Genomic DNA, 15,561 nt, shown 5'->3' on the forward strand with positions numbered 1-15,561 from the left:
CTTATAACAGGTTAATAGTACATGTCCCTCAGTCCGTTCCAATACATCTGAGAGAAAACTCAAAAACATTGTTTTCAAGAGATCAATAAAGTTTACTAAGCACCTATTCAGACCCCGATTATCCTAAAATCCACTTTTTCTTTCAAGATTACATTTGTGTTACAAACCATAACATAGTAAAGTTAAATATACTTAAATAATTACAACACATCCAATGTACTGCCAGTCAATTATAAATTAGCACTGTCATACTTGTCAGCATGAAATCAGATTTTACAGTTAAATCAAGTTGTTTTTGTTTTCTCACATCGCATGCACACAAACACGTTTTTGATCTCCAGCTCTAACCTTTAACCTCTTTTTTTATTACATACATTTGTCAATATAATGTCTATAATATGTACAAATATGTTTTTAATTCGTCGTTATGAGTTAAGACCTTAGATATGTTTAACAGACGGGGTCTGAATACTCTATCATTAACAACTCAAAAGCCAGGAGAGAAAAAAATAGGAAATTCCAGATATTTAATTAGATTTGTCCAAATGTAATCATTAGGAATTATTGTTGGCGTCAAAACCGATATTTACGATAATGTAATATACAGACTTAACTCCAAAAATAAATTAATATTCTTCTCTTTTTTAATTAAAATAAGGGATGGATTCTAAAAAGCATTACTCATAAGTTTCACATTTTTTTAATCTTAAAATAAATTACTTAATTTCACTTTAGTCAGCTTTTAATAATCGTGATGTTCTCTGAACACATGAGACGTACTCGTTTTTAACTTCCTTTGTAATGAATGAACATAGAAGAGGTTAAAGACTGGTTTCGCTGTTTCACTTTATACAGTTTTTTATGACAGTTTGGCCTCTCCTCCTCCAGTCTCTCTGGTGTGTGTATATCTCACTCGATTCGCAACGTTATCAAAATACGCCTTCTTGATTGGCTAAGTAACACCACGTGACGTGATTCAGAGATCTAGGGTCCCGCTACAACCGTGTCTCAAAAGTAGGTCAATTGTGTGAGGGGAGCACAGAATAACATCTTGTTCTGCGCATGCTCCGCTAAACAGCCAATCCGACGCAAGCAACAGCACAGCCTCGTTTGCATCGAGCTGATATATATTCCCCGCCCTGAGCTCCAGGAGATATCTTTTCACTCGGAAGAATCAGTCAATCATGCCTGAAGCCACCGTCAAAGCGCCCAAGAAGGGCTCCAAGAAAGCCGTCAATAAGACCGTGACCAAGACCGGCAAGAAGAGGCGCAAGTCCAGGAAGGAGAGCTACGCCATCTACGTGTACAAGGTGATGAAGCAGGTCCACCCCGATACCGGCATCTCCTCCAAGGCCATGGGCATCATGAACTGCTTCGTGAACGACATCTTTGAGCGCATCGCCTGTGAGGCCGCTCGTCTGGCTCACTACAACAAGCGCTCCACCATCACTTCCAGGGAGATCCAGACCGCTGTCCGCCTGCTGCTGCCCGGCGAGCTGGCGAAGCACGCGGTGTCTGAGGGAACCAAGGCCGTGACCAAGTACACCAGCTCCAAGTAAACCTGCTGGAGACCACCACCTCAACGGCTCTTTTAAGAGCCACCCACTTCTTCTAAAGGTCATTCCTGATGTGCACAAAATATGGAGTTTGAACCCATTGAGACAAATACATGATTCCAGTATTATGGTTCTGTTCCATTCCCACAATCCGTTGTTGGTATACAGAGACTTAAAGACTAAGCGCCCAGAGCTCAATCATTATTATTTTACTTAATATCTAATTTACGTAGCAGCAGCTGCACAGATGTGAACGCAGTCACGTAAACTATCATATGCTTTTTATATACATAGACTGGACAACTTCTGCCACACACTATTGTATCTGTTGTGGTAGACTTTAAACATGTCTTAGTCCTTGAGGTCTAGGCTAAATATGAAGTTATAATGTACTGAGACTAAACACTACATAAGTATCAGTGTTAATCGTTAAAAGTGTCCATCAGATGTGAATGGAGCCAAATCAAAAATGCCATACATAAGCTTTCTTTGGGTGAAAACGAACCTATGAACCTGAACTGGCAAAGATTTAAGCAATTACATTAATATAAAATGGACCCATGATGAACGTTTCTTTTTTCCCTATGAAAGGTCAGGGATTTTGTGCAAATGTGTATTTTGTGATAATGGGCTATAAAATAAACTGAATTTAATTAAAATCCTATGTGAAAACCTTTTGATACACGCTGATTTCGGTAAACAATTTCCTGGGAGTTAGCTTTAACAAATATATACATTAATGGTTGAGACTTCCTATCTGCTTAAGAGTCTTAATGTGAACAATGAAACACTGGCTAAACCACCTGTTTAGGGAAGGACAGTGAGTGGTGATATATACATATGTATATATAAATATTAGTGCTGTGAAAAAGAACGCGTTAATTCAATTACAGGTTTAACTATTTTTTTTTTTTACCGCATGCGCAGAATGAGCTTCCAATCTGTCTGTTGTTGGTCGTCGGGACGAAAAAAAAGTCACTTGCAAAATGAACTTCCAATACACCACTTCAATCTGAACTATGTCCGCTCTCATGCAGACGGTCTGTTCATCGGTAATGATCCTTCCGCAGGTTCACCTACGGAAACCTTGTTACGACTTTTACTTCCTGTAGATCAGGGTCTCAACACGTCGATCGCGACCTGCCAGTCGATCGCGGCGTAGTGTTGGTAGATCGCATGACATTAAAGAGATTGGCCCGCCCCCTGACATGTTCTCTATAGCACGTCTTTGTTCTTTTATTAAACTAAACGTCTGTTGTTGATCGTATCTCCACAGCAGCATGTCATTTATGTCTCTTCGCGTTGCGTTAACACTTATCGATCTTCGTCTCGCGCGCCACTGAGCTCCGTGCGCGCGCATCGGGACCGAGCAAATAAAAAGTCACTTGTCAATCTGTCCACCTTTAGATTGTATCATGGTGGAGTTAATGGTTGACAAACAAGAGAAAAATGCTCTGTTTAACCCTCCTGTTACCTTTACATTTACGAACATATTTTACCCTCGGGGTCAATTTGTATGGAGGACTTAAAATGACAAGTATAAATAAATAAATAAATGAATGCATGAATAAATACAAGAATAAATAAATGCTTAAATAAATGTATAAATGTATAAATAAATAAATAAATGCTTAAATAAATGTATAAATAAATAAATACAGGAATGAATAAATATAAGTTATAAATCAACAAGACATCATTAAATAAATATATTTCTGCATTTCTGTATTTCTTCATTTATTTATTTCTCTATTTATGTGTCCACACGTATTTCTTCATTTATTTATGCATGACATTTACGTGTCCGTATATTCAAATGAGCTGGGGCGGTCCGAACCTCTGTCTAAAGCATGATTGGTCACAGGAGTGTGATGCACCTGGTGTGTTGTGCTCTACTACTTCTGCCTGGCACATGACGCTGAAGTTGACTCGCTCAGCTCACCGTTAGCAGAAGTTAGCCTCGACAGCTTTTTGACTTCAGCCGTTTATCAATTCCAAGAACACTGAGTACAGACTCGTGTTCTTTTGGAGTCTGGTCTTTGGAGTCTGGTTTTGGGAGTCCAGACTCTCGAGGACGCAGGACGGTCTTTCTGGTCTTGTGACGTCACCACATCAACTGTTCTTGCGCATGAATTTACTCAAATTATTCACTGTAAAATAATTTACAGTGGAGTAGAATGTGTTGCGGTGTTCACTGTTGTTTGGCGTAGGCTACGAATAAACGATAATAAATATACAACGTCTCGTAGCTTTCCTGACCCAGGGTCGCTACAATATGAAGTTATGAATCTTAACCCTCAGTCAAATTGACGTAACGTTATCTTTTAGTAAATAATAAACTCGTTGTGCTCTTTAGATCCTCAAAAACCTAATTATATCTCATGTTTAGCCGCTACGGAGACGTCAGAGCCAGCGGAGCATTTAAAAAAGTCCTGCCGAGATCAGGCTTCTCTCGGCGGCCACACAGCGCGCTGACCGCCCGGAGCTCACTGGTCCCGCGAGCAGGACCTCAAATCTCCGTCGCATATCCTTATTAGACTGAATCTCGATAAACCGACCACAGATTTGATGCTTAAACAACTAACTTCTCGGCTGAAAACATCCTTAAATTACATTCCGTGACTCAACAGTAGTATTTAGAATGTACAGACAAGAATGCATAATAAACGCTGTTCGTCTACAGATCCAAGTGCTAGGGATCGATTGCTAAAAGTGTATATTCTATATTCTTCTGTCTTGCTCCCTGACTTGACCAATCCTGTTCAACAATGAGGTTCGGACCGCCCAGCTCATTTGAATATACGGACACGTAAATGTCACACATAAATAAATGAAGAAATACGTGTGGACACATAAATAGAGATATAAATAAATGAAGAAATACAGAAATGTAGAAATACATTTATTTAATGATGTCCTGTTGAGTTATAACTTATATATATTAATTGCTGTATTTATTTCTGTATTTATACATTTATTCTTGTATTTATTTATTTATACATTTATTTAAGCATTTATTTATTTATTTATACATTTATTTAAGCATTTATTCATTTATTCTTGTATTTATTCATGCATTTATTTATTTATTTATTTATACTTAAGTCATTTTGAGTCCTCCATAAATTTGACCCCAGCAATTAAAACCTCCAGAAAATTATTAGAATTAATATTGCTTCCCAAGTTTAAGTGTGAGGTACTTTATGTTTGTTTGTTGACTACCTAAATAGCCCTTTAAATAAATAAAGTTGATATTTCTGATATGTTTGACACAGTGAAAAACAGCCTGGGGTCACATTGACCCCAAAGAACACCGACATTAAACATTGAATGGGGTCGAATTGACCCGAAAGGTAACAGGAGGGTTAAACATTGTGTTTAGGATGAAGATGTATTCATGTTCCATATGGAAGAAAACTGCTAAATAACTGCTGAGTTGCAGCACCATTGTATAGAAGAATGTATAAATGTATATATCCGTCTTTTGTCATAAATCTCTATGTTCTCACAAAATATACCGAGAATATTGGTAATATGTGATTAATCATGATTAATCCACAAAAACCTGTGATTAATCGGATTAAAAATTGTTATCGTTTCACAGCCCTAATAAATATATTAGGGCTGTCAATCGATTAAAAAAAGTAACTAATTAATCGCACATTTTGAAATTCATTAATCGCGCTTAAAAGTTAGTTTTTTCTTTTTAAAGACAAAACTTCACACAGAGCTGTATTTTCAAAGAGGCTCCTACCTATAAAGTGCCAGCGAGGTATTTAATATTGGGGATGATAAATTGTTTCTTCAGTGAAACATCCAGATTAGTAAAAAAAAAGAAGTATATTTGAGACCCCATTGGTCCTGTCATCTTTAACATTGAACAGCAGAACCAGTGGCCTTGGTAAACTGACATTCAAATATGTCCTGTTCACCCTCTGGAGGCTGGGGGCATTTTCTCCATTTTACAAAAAAATGTAAATTCACCTTTTAAAGGCGTTTGCATGTGACACATACCCTCGTGTTATACATCAAACATTCCAGAACAATCTCATCTCTATATCATGAGGCTCAGTTGTCCTCGCGCCGTGTTCTCTGGCTTCTCTGACTGACAGGCTGCTAATGAGCCTCACCTGTGAGGTGGGAGGTCCTTTGTGAGTGTTCATTGGTTGTTTTTTTCGCAAAATGTTGACAGACAAACGGATTGACAAATCACAGTGAAGGTTTCGTGTGACGAGTTCTTTCCGCGCCGCGTCACCCGACACGTCGCCCCTCCCTTCCTTTGTGTATCAGAGGGGGAGACGGGAGGAAGGAGGAGCAGGAGGAAACCCGACTGATTCATCCACGAGTTTAAACTGATTTCTGCTCCTTATTTTCGCGGATAAATAATTGTTTTAAAAACGGAAACAGTGTTAAACCGCACTGCCGCGGTTTGACACTCAGAGTGTAAAAACTTCAACGAACACCGGATGTAAACAAAGTTGCGTTAAAATATTTTAGTGCGTTAACGCGGCCAAATTAATCGCATAGATTAATGCGTTAACGCTGACAGCCCTAATATATATACATGTATATATATATATACATACATATATATATACACATTAGCGTTCTGCTTCCTGCTGCCCAGTCCTCCATCAGCGCCTGGTCGCTCTTCACACCCTGTCCCCCCTCCACGTCTCCGTAGGACCTCACGGTCAGACGGGCTGCTTCATGAATGAGGCGTTTCCACGAAGCCTTCAACCCGGGGAGGTCCTCGTTGGAGAAAGGGAGGGGATTCTCATCCTCCTCATCTTCCTCCCACCCTTCGTTATCCTTGAACTCTGAGAACTCCTCTGACATGCACATCATCTGAAAATACACAAAGCGAATGTTTTTTCTTCCAACACAGCATGGTGTTGGTTTTCCAGGTTTTGTGCAGTGTGCAGCAGACCGATGTCCCCCTCCCCCACCTTGAGCGCGGTTTGTAGCTCTGTGTCTGTGAGGCAGCCCTGTTTGCCAAAGATGAAGGATCCATTCTCTCGCATAATCTGACACTGCTCCTCCATCAACTGCCGCTCCGAATCAGACTGAACAGCTGCAAAGAGAGGAGGAAGATGAGATGGGGGGGATCTAGCGGAAGCACAGGGTTGTATTTGGGTCCGTCCATCATATCCATCACGTTCACCTTGCATGGCGACCTTGTAGAGGTTGGCGACGGGGACGTCAGCGGTGTCATTGCCGTTGCTCCGGTAAGGCTCTGTGAAGCCGTACATGTGCAGCAGCTGCCAGTTGGCCATCTGCCCGTAGGTGTTAAACACCTCCTCTCCTTTGAGAATCGGGCGCAAGCAAACCATCTTCAAACTGTCCTGAGGACATTCGGCATGTAGAGAGAGAGAGAGAGACGAGAAGCGCGGGTAATAAGTCACACTTGTTTGAAACAATACAAATATCGATTGTCATGAGGAGTGGATGTTCCCCCTCACCGGTGTAAACTCCAGGATTGCATTGTGATTGGACACGTGGTTCAGCATGTCGGCCATGGGAACCATCATCGGTGGGTTTGGGACTTTCTCCTCTTGGTCCTCCTCCTTATACTCCTTCTCCTCCTCATCGTCTTCGCTATCCTCCTCTTCCTCTGGCTCGTGGAAACTTCAGAGAGGAGGATGGGGATGTATTTTTAGAGGTTTCAATGAAGCAATGAGGATCCAGACAATGTGTGTGTGTGTGTGTGTGTGTGTATATGTGTGTCTCCTGGTCACTAACCTGTAGGCCATGACGAAGGCCACCAGCTTCGTGTACAGCTCCAGTGTGTGCGTGTCGGGGTTCCACAGGTCCGGGTGCTTGGCGATGAAGGGAAGGACCAGGTCTGTGTCGTCCCTCTGGATGTTAGCCAGGTCTGTGTCCACGGCCTCTGGGATGTCTGTTCCCCTCAGTAGTTTGTCTCTCTCCTCTTTCGACCTGGACAAATTAACTGTAAATTACTGCGAAGTAAAGCTATAAGTTCACACTTCTTTCACTGAAAAAGTTAAAAGGAAAGCTGTTCCTGGAGTTGGCAACGTGACAGTTTTGTGTTTTTAGTGAACTGATCTTCAGGATAGGGATTTAAATAGTTTCCTTACCAAAACATGGGGTGGTCCAGAGCCTTGAAGTCGGTCCACAGAGAGAGGTAGGGTTTCCAATGGGACTGTGAAGACGTATACTCATACAGCAGAGCCAGCAGCAGGGGGACCCAGCCAGACGAGCTCTCCAGAGAAGACCTCTCTGTGACGGGCGGGTAGGAGAAGCTGGGTTACAAAGTGTGTGTGTGTGTGTGTGTGTGTGGGGGGGGCTCACGTTTCTTCACGATTAAAACCGTCACCTTTCTCCAGCACGACAGACACCGTGGTTGTTTCCTGGTGGAGGAGAGCTGATCTGGGGATGGTGAATACAACCTCTCCCTCCTCCATGTCGTCTAGAGCCAGCATCCCGTACTCGGCCACTGTTCCCTCTTTACTCACACACACCTACAGAGAGACACTGTGTGGTTATGGAGACAGGGATCAACTCAATAAGTGCACCTTCTTCAAAACCTTTTGACAAATACTGAACATGGCAGGAACAACACAGTAGAAATGATCTTATCCGCAGCCCCAGAGACTGGTTCGTGCTGAGGCCAACACACCTTACTGCTGAGCACCAAGCCGACGCTCTTGCACCACTGGAGAAAGTCCTGCAGCGGATTGACCTCTGAACCATCATCGACCTGTCGGCGAAATGATAGAAACAAATAGGTAAACATCCGTAACATGAAATTGCACGTGCGAACGCCCGGTTACACTAGTTTATAAAGAAACGGCACCAACAGCTGAAATACATTAACAGGGCTCTCAAGTTTTGAAGGCAGGCAAGAGTGACATATCCATCATCATCACTCCTATGGAGGACTTAAATTGACTTAAGTATAAATAAATAAATAAATGCTTAAATAAATGTATGAATAAATAAATGAATACAGGAATGAATAAATAAATGCAGAAATAAATGTATAAATAAATACAATAATAAATGTATAAATACAGAAATTAATACAGAAATTAATAAATAGAAGTTATAACTCAACAGGACCTCATTAAATAAATGTATTTCTACATTTCTGTATTTCTTCATTTATTTATATCTCTATTTATGTGTCCACACGTATTTCTTCATTTATTTATGTGTGACATTTATGTGTCCGTATATTCAAATGAGCTGGGGTGGTCCGAACCTCATTGTTAAACAGGATTTGTAACACCCGGTTCCGTGTCTCCTATGTTCCATGTCTCCTCTGTGTCTTCTCTCTCGTTTAATTCCCTGCACCTGCCCTCAGCCACTCTTGTCTCGTTACTGTCTGATGTCGTACACCTGTTTCCCCCCCTATATATTGTGTCAGTCTTTCCCTTGTCTGCTGTCGGATTGTCGTCTCTTGTTCTGTGTCCTTTTCCCGTCGTCCTGTCTGTGTTCCTGATCCTGCCTGCTTCGATCCTGCTTGCCTGCCTGCCCTGGCCGATCCGACCCTGCCTGCTGTTAAGTTGTAATAGTTTATTTTGATAACATCTGCAGAGGTCTTATGTTTTAAATTAATACATATAGAAAGATATTATAATAGACAATATTAAGGAGAATATTGATTTTGTTATTAATGTATTATGAAGCATAGGGGTAATGTTTACTCTATGCAAATGTAAATGGCAAGAATTAATGTATATTGCATGAGAGTGACTGTATGTTAGTATTATAGATTGACGAAGCCGGTTGAATTCCGTGAAATGACTTACAATAACAAGAGACTTTTATTGTGAAGGTGACTTTTAATGCAGTCAAAACCAAGACGGGAATCTTATTGTGAAAGCGACTGGAACCGGAAGTGGCTGTTTGACCGGAAAACAGGAAGAGTATGAGACAGCGTGTTTTTAGAGGGACCGCTCTCTTTCACAGGTAAGCCCCGAGGGGGAAGGCTGTGCTCCGTGAGGAGCCGGCGCCGGGACACGAGATAGAGCGCGTTGACTGTTTGTTTCACATTTCCTGCCATTAAATGTTGATAACTTAATCCATGCGCGTCCGGAAGCCTGTTTTCCACCATCTGCGAAGTGCCCAGTTTCAGAATACTCAACACTGCCTTGACCGATGATCCTCTGCCTGCCCCTTTTGGACCTTGTTTATTTTTCAACTGTTTTGCCTCATTAAAGAGCGCCTTTTTGTTACTTATATTTTGTCCATTCTGTCTCTCTGCGCCTGAGCCTCACCCTGTTACACTCCCCGTGACAGGATTGGTCAAGTCAGGGAGCAAGACGGAAGCAATCGATCCCTAGCACTTGGACTTGTAGATGAACAGTGTTTATAATGCATTCTTGTCTGTACGTTCTAAATACTACTACTGTTGAGTCACGGAATGTAATTTAAGGATGTTTTCAGCCGAGAAGTTGGTAGTTTAAGTATCAAATCTGTGGTCGGTTTATCGAGATTCAGCCTAATAAGGATATGCGACGGAGATTTGAGGTCCTGCTCGAGGGACCACTGAGCTCCGGACCCTCAGCGCGCTGTGTGGCCGCCGAGAGCAGCCTGATCTTGGCAGGACTTTTAAAAATGCTCCACTGGCTCTGACGTCTCCGTATCGGCTAAACATGAGATATAATAATTAGGTTTTGGAGGATCTAACGAGCACAACGAGTTCATTAATTATTAAAAGATAACGTTAAGTCAATTTGACTGAGGGTTAAGATTCATAACTTCATATTGTAGCGACCCTGGGTTAGGAAAGCTACGAGACGTTGTCTAGTTATTACAGTTTATTCGGGAACAAGTACCAGGCTACTGTGGGCGGAGTATACGCCAAACAACAGTGAACACCGCAACAAATGTCACAAATAAATAAATGAAGAAATACGTGTGGACACACAAATAGAGAAATGAAGAAATACAGAAATGTAGAAATACATTTATTTAATGATGTCCTGTTGAGTTATAACTAATATTTATTAATTTATATATGTATTTATTTATACATTTATTCTTGTATTTATTTATTTATTTAAACATTTATTTAAGCATTTATTTATTTATTCCTATATTTATTCATGCATTTATTTATTAATATTTAACTAATAACGAAACTTTCGGATATCAGTCGCGTGCAATTCCAGGATGCTTTATTTTCATTGGTTGCTGGATTAATTCTTACCCAGATACAACATATACGGTTTTTTTTCCGGTTGGCTATTGTGTAGCCCATTTTTTTTTTTTGATTGGCTGATAAGTGGCACCTCACAGCAGAACTCCAGGGGAGCGCTTGATTTCTCCATGGTGAGGGCAGCGTGGCCAGCTCATGTTTGCGTGCTGCGGTACATTAAAACATTAAATAGCCAAGTTTTTTTTCAGCGTGAGAAATACGATGTGTGGCGGGAGTGCGTGATTTAAGACCGAAATGTGTGACTGTCACGCTCAATGCGTGACACTTGAGAGCCCCGACACTAGTGAAGCTGTCCTCAACCTGGGTTTCCTCTGGGCAGGATTACACAGCTAGTGTCGTGAATGTGATATCATAATTCACCCTTGTTCTTGGTGTAGTTCTATACACAATGATTAAAGTAATGTGTCACACACATCGGTGTGACTGTTCCGGGATCGCGGTCCCTAAGTGTTGTGTTGCTGTTTGTGATGTCGAGCCCCATGTGGGTTTGGTATCTGGGCAGCGCCATCTTGTGTTCATTCGTTTTGTGTTACGGAATAAACGAGACACACACTTGTGTGCTCAACTTGAGGAATTGTGTTTTGCCTTTTAATGCAACTTCCACACTAGTTTACATTTTCTTTATGAATAAAGATGAATTATTCCATGGCAACAACAGTACAAGCGTTCTGATTGGCTAATGGGCCACTTCGTGGCACGACATGAGACCAACAGCCAACTATCCAGCGTTAGTATTACAGCCAAAGTTGTCAAATCTAAGAGCCAATCAGCTCTCTGATATGGCCACGGCCAGCCGTTGGTTTCCCATCATGCAACGGGGCTCATCGCTGACAGCAGCGCGAACTGGAAGTAGACGGACCCGAGTGGAGTCAACGGTTTTCCGTCAGTTAGTGAACATGTGAAACGTCGAAGTACGAGGAGGAACGTTGGAGTTTAATAGAGGAGCGCCAATGGAACGGGACGCCATTTTCTACCCAGAAGTTACAACGAGCAGGTTGGTTCTCTTTGTTTCTTTATCACTTTAAACTGATGGAACCAGTTCTGGAGGAAGTATTCACATCATGTACTGAGGTAGAGCTACAGGTACTGCAGTACGTAAACACGTCCATACCTTTTTACTATGATACATCACAAAGGTACTCGTTACCTCAGAGGTACATATTGTACGTTTTACTGTACTACTGCTAATATAAAACTGAATTATTGAAGGGACTGTTGTGTTCAAGCTCCTGCAAATTCACATTTATTTAGCCTGATATTAATTGCTTAGACTTGTTAAATATTTCCACTCTGTAATGATATTACTGTTACACTACACTTATTTAGCTTCATATTTATTGCTTATACTGTTAATATTTCCTCTCTGTTTCTGATATAAGACATTTTTCTAGCTTCTTATTCATTTCTTAGACTGTTAAATATGTTACACACAGTTGTCTCCAGGAGAAATGCTGAGACTGTTGGTGAAGCAGCAAGTCGGCGAGGTCGTTGACGAGGCTTTTGAGCAGTTGGACACATTGGCAGCAGCGTATGAGGACATCGTTTCTCGTTTAGGAGAACATGAGCTACACACATCAGGTTGGTGCCGCTTCACGATTGTTCCCGGTCTTCATGCTCGTTTTACGGCTCCAAGTCACATTTAGTCCGTTTCCAGCTCGTCAACTGGAGTGAGCGAGACTTTTGGTGGATCTGTTTAGTTTCCAGCTCTCCTCTGATCTCATTCATCAGGGAGGAACTTTAAACACCTCACGGTCCTCTAGTCAAACTGGTTACGGGATCTGCACGTGGAGATCTCTTGGGACGGTCTTCAAAACGGCGGCCAGAACAACTTCTGGAGGAGGAAACCGGCCGTAAAGTGTTCCAACTGCTGTAAAGTGATCAAACTCCCGTAAAGTGATCAAACTGCCGTAAAACAAAATAACTGCCGTAAAGTGATCAAACTGCTGCAGTGTTTCCCCTACAATTATAACATGGTGGCGCCCCGCCACCCTGAAATCTCCGCCTGCCACCCTGTAATTTTCTATATTGATCGTCTACCTACTATTGAAGTCACCTCCCCCCATTACTTATGGTATTACTCATGGTGTTACTCATGGTATGATTCATTATGGTATGACTCATGGTATTACTCATCATGGTATTACTCATCATGGTGTTACTCATGGTGTTACTTATGTTTTTTTTGTAGTTTGGCTTCTTGAAGAAATGTTACTTTCTTGATCCTATTAGTTCTGAGTTTGTACTCGTGGTTGAATTCACTTATTGTAAGTTGCTCTGGATAAAAGCGTCTGCTAAATGACATGTGATGTGATGTAACAGTTATGTATTAATAGAGCCCATTCTTCTAGATTTATATTAGTGTTTAGTTACATAATGAATAATGTAAAAAGGGGGATAGATAATTAGAGATGCACCGATCAGGTTTTTGGTGCCGATCACTGAAATCAGTATCTGCCGATCCGATAATACCGATCACGGTGTCGATTGAAGCATTCTATTTATTGTGTAGCATTATTGCCTAGGACTATGAGGAAATACATATATAAATATATATGTTATACATATATATGTATATTTTACTTAGAAAAATGTCCTAATTGATACATTAAAATTGTTTGATTGCTATTGTAGGGGATTTCAGATATGTATGGAACACATCTGCATCATTCATTTCCTGGAACTCTTGGGGAAATCTATATACAGGACTTTTCTTAACATACAAAAGACTGACTAATTTTTATAAACTCTTCCTTGGTCCAGTAAAAATGTTATGTTAGCATAATTTAAGCTAAATCTCATAAACGATCTATAAAGATACAAAATCAGTTCATTGTTCACTTGTATATGTTCGTGTATGATTTGTCGACATCTTATTTTGAAAAACGGATGTTGTTTCACGTGGTTCTTTCCGCTAACTTTGCAAAACCGGATGTTGTCACTTAAATCCTTCCGCTAACTTTATCAAAACCCTCGCGCGCTCCTGATCGAATGTGTTTACCGTGAGCATCAGTCTCTAGGGGCTCAGACATGTGAGAGTCGGCTGAGTTGACCCAGAGATTCAACTCGGGGGACGGGGACGCCGCTCGGTGGTGAGGATCCCCTCGTGGTCCTCTCACTCTGCGGCCCTCGCCGGGCGCATCGTCTCCGTTGCGGTGCGCCGCGATTGAAACGTCTGATAGTTCTCGCAGATGTTACGTCATCTGATCGGCCGTTTTGAGAACGCCGATCAAAACCGATAATGGGAATATCGGCCGATATGGATCGGCGCCGATCAGATCGGTGCATCCCTATAGATAATATAAAACTGAATTATTGAAGGGACGATTGTGTTCAAGCTCCTGCAAATTCAGAATAACATATAGAATATGTGTCTGATAAGAAATATTGTGACTGCCTCTCAAAGCTAGGCACTCGCCTCACACAAACGCAACACACACTTGTTATCACGTTGTTACAATGAGAGAGGGGGACGAGGGCCCCCCTCCTGTGAGAAAGGGCTGTGGGGGGGTGCAGCAGATCCGAGGTCAGGATGACTTCACATGTGGGGGCATGGAGGCCCGTACGTGGAAAGGGAGGCCGAGTTGTTTTGGGTTTTCAACTAGTGCTGACCGGAGAGGACTCCGCTGTGATTGCAATCGCATCGAACTTGTATTTTACGCGTGATCAGAGAATAAATTCTCCCGTTGGAAAGGAGAGAACGAGACAAGGTCGTACTCTACCAAACATCCAATTTTGCTAGACGCTAACACTACACCTCAGAAGTACATGTACGTTTTACTGTACGACACCTCAGAGGTACATTGTACTTTCAGATGATTTCACTTCCGATTTGTTCATGTTCTCCCTTAAAACCCTGACCTCATTCATTAATAAACCTATTGAATATTAGAGTTCAATATGAGATTCTTAAGATGTATACATGTATTTTATTATTCTCCACAGACGTCCAGCGGCTGTTGGTGATGAAACAAGAGGTTCCCCCTGAAGAGCAGGACTGGAGCTCCAGTCTGGACCAGGAGGACCCAGAGGAAGAGGAAGAGGAAGAGACACCGAAGAGACACTCTGGAGCCAAAACAGGAGTGAAACCAATCAGTTGTTCAGTTTGTGGTAAAACATTCAGACATGCATGCAATCTGAAACGACACTCAGCTGTTCATACTGGAAAAACAAATTAGCGTTCAGTTTTCTAAAAAAGATTCCCTCTTCTCCGTGATTTAAAAAATATCACAATTGCATTGATGAGATCATTAGAAATAAATGAGACGTTGTTGATGTTGTAAGCAGAGTTGTTGTTCATGATAAGGTTGAAGAAGTTTTCTTGCTTGGGTTGCTGCAAGTCTTGAACCTATATGATATATATTTATATATATATTTCTTTATATAAACCTATATTTATTAAAATATATAGAGATTTATTTAAAAACAAATTTATTTTTTATATATATTTATGTATTTTGTTTCTATTATTTCTTTACGTTTCTTTATATTATTTTTGTGGCTTTTATTTCTGTTAATTTTTGCTGTTTATTATTGACAATGTGCAACTGTTTAAAGACTAAATACTTGCAACGTCGATATCGCTGCTTCCACAACTTCCGGCTATGGCTCGGGTCAGCTGACCCTGAACTGGCCAATCAGAAGTGCCTCTCTGTGGTAAATCCCGGGTTGTTTAGATGGGGACGCACAGTGCTGAGCGGTTCACACCAGAGAGACCGCGGGGAGACATGACAGTGGAGACCTCCGTAAGAGGTGGTATTGTAAAAGTATTACTCCTTCATGATTTAACTATAATATTCTGATGTACCTGGCTTAATGCTT

The 15,561-nt window shown here is 41.2% G+C and overlaps 2 protein-coding genes and 1 long non-coding RNA gene across 4 annotated transcripts in view; 2 read left to right on the forward strand and 1 right to left on the reverse strand.

The window, feature by feature from the left end:
* The first annotated feature begins 1,162 nt into the window (after nucleotides 1–1,162).
* On the forward strand, nucleotides 1,163–1,633 carry LOC130195795 (histone H2B-like). The gene has a single exon (XM_056417512.1). It carries the CDS (start codon nucleotides 1,185–1,187, stop codon nucleotides 1,557–1,559), a length of 375 nt encoding a protein of 124 aa, XP_056273487.1. The 5' UTR covers nucleotides 1,163–1,184; the 3' UTR covers nucleotides 1,560–1,633.
* LOC130195035 (N-lysine methyltransferase setd6-like) lies at nucleotides 1,619–9,585 on the reverse strand. Its single transcript, XM_056416280.1, has 10 exons — nucleotides 9,490–9,585; nucleotides 8,197–8,277; nucleotides 7,894–8,038; nucleotides 7,655–7,796; nucleotides 7,299–7,493; nucleotides 7,019–7,184; nucleotides 6,721–6,901; nucleotides 6,506–6,630; nucleotides 6,180–6,404; nucleotides 1,619–1,624 (listed from the first exon to the last, which is right to left on the reverse strand). The coding sequence occupies exons 1-10, from the start codon at nucleotides 9,583–9,585 to the stop codon at nucleotides 1,619–1,621; spliced, it is 1,362 nt and encodes a 453-aa protein (XP_056272255.1).
* A 2,131-nt stretch (nucleotides 9,586–11,716) lies between these two features.
* Nucleotides 11,717–15,561, forward strand: part of LOC130195805 (uncharacterized) — a 139,422-nt gene continuing 135,577 nt past the window's right edge. The window contains exons 1-3 of one of the 2 annotated variants that reach the window (XR_008832129.1): nucleotides 11,717–11,737; nucleotides 12,187–12,321; nucleotides 14,686–14,888. This is a non-coding gene — a long non-coding RNA (uncharacterized LOC130195805). Of the gene's footprint in view, nucleotides 11,738–12,186; nucleotides 12,322–14,685; nucleotides 14,889–15,561 lie in introns of those variants that run through there. The other variant, XR_008832128.1, reaches the window with a different exon arrangement.

The sequence above is a fragment of the Pseudoliparis swirei genome, chromosome 6, assembly GCF_029220125.1.
Source record: "Pseudoliparis swirei isolate HS2019 ecotype Mariana Trench chromosome 6, NWPU_hadal_v1, whole genome shotgun sequence".
Lineage (NCBI taxonomy): Eukaryota > Metazoa > Chordata > Actinopteri > Perciformes > Liparidae > Pseudoliparis > Pseudoliparis swirei.

Coding starts and splice junctions, on each gene's coding strand:
- LOC130195795 (XM_056417512.1), top strand. CDS start 1,185: ATGCCTGAAGCCACCGTCAAAGCGCCCAAGAAGGGCTCCAAGAAAGCC.
- LOC130195035 (XM_056416280.1), bottom strand. CDS start 9,585: ATGGCAGGAAATGTGAAACAAACAGTCAACGCGCTCTATCTCGTGTCC. Junction 7,494..7,654: donor CTGGACCACCCCATGTTTTG/GTAAGGAAACTA, acceptor TAATTTGTCCAG/GTCGAAAGAGGAGAGAGACA. Junction 6,405..6,505: donor AGCTACAAACCGCGCTCAAG/GTGGGGGAGGGG, acceptor GTGTATTTTCAG/ATGATGTGCATGTCAGAGGA.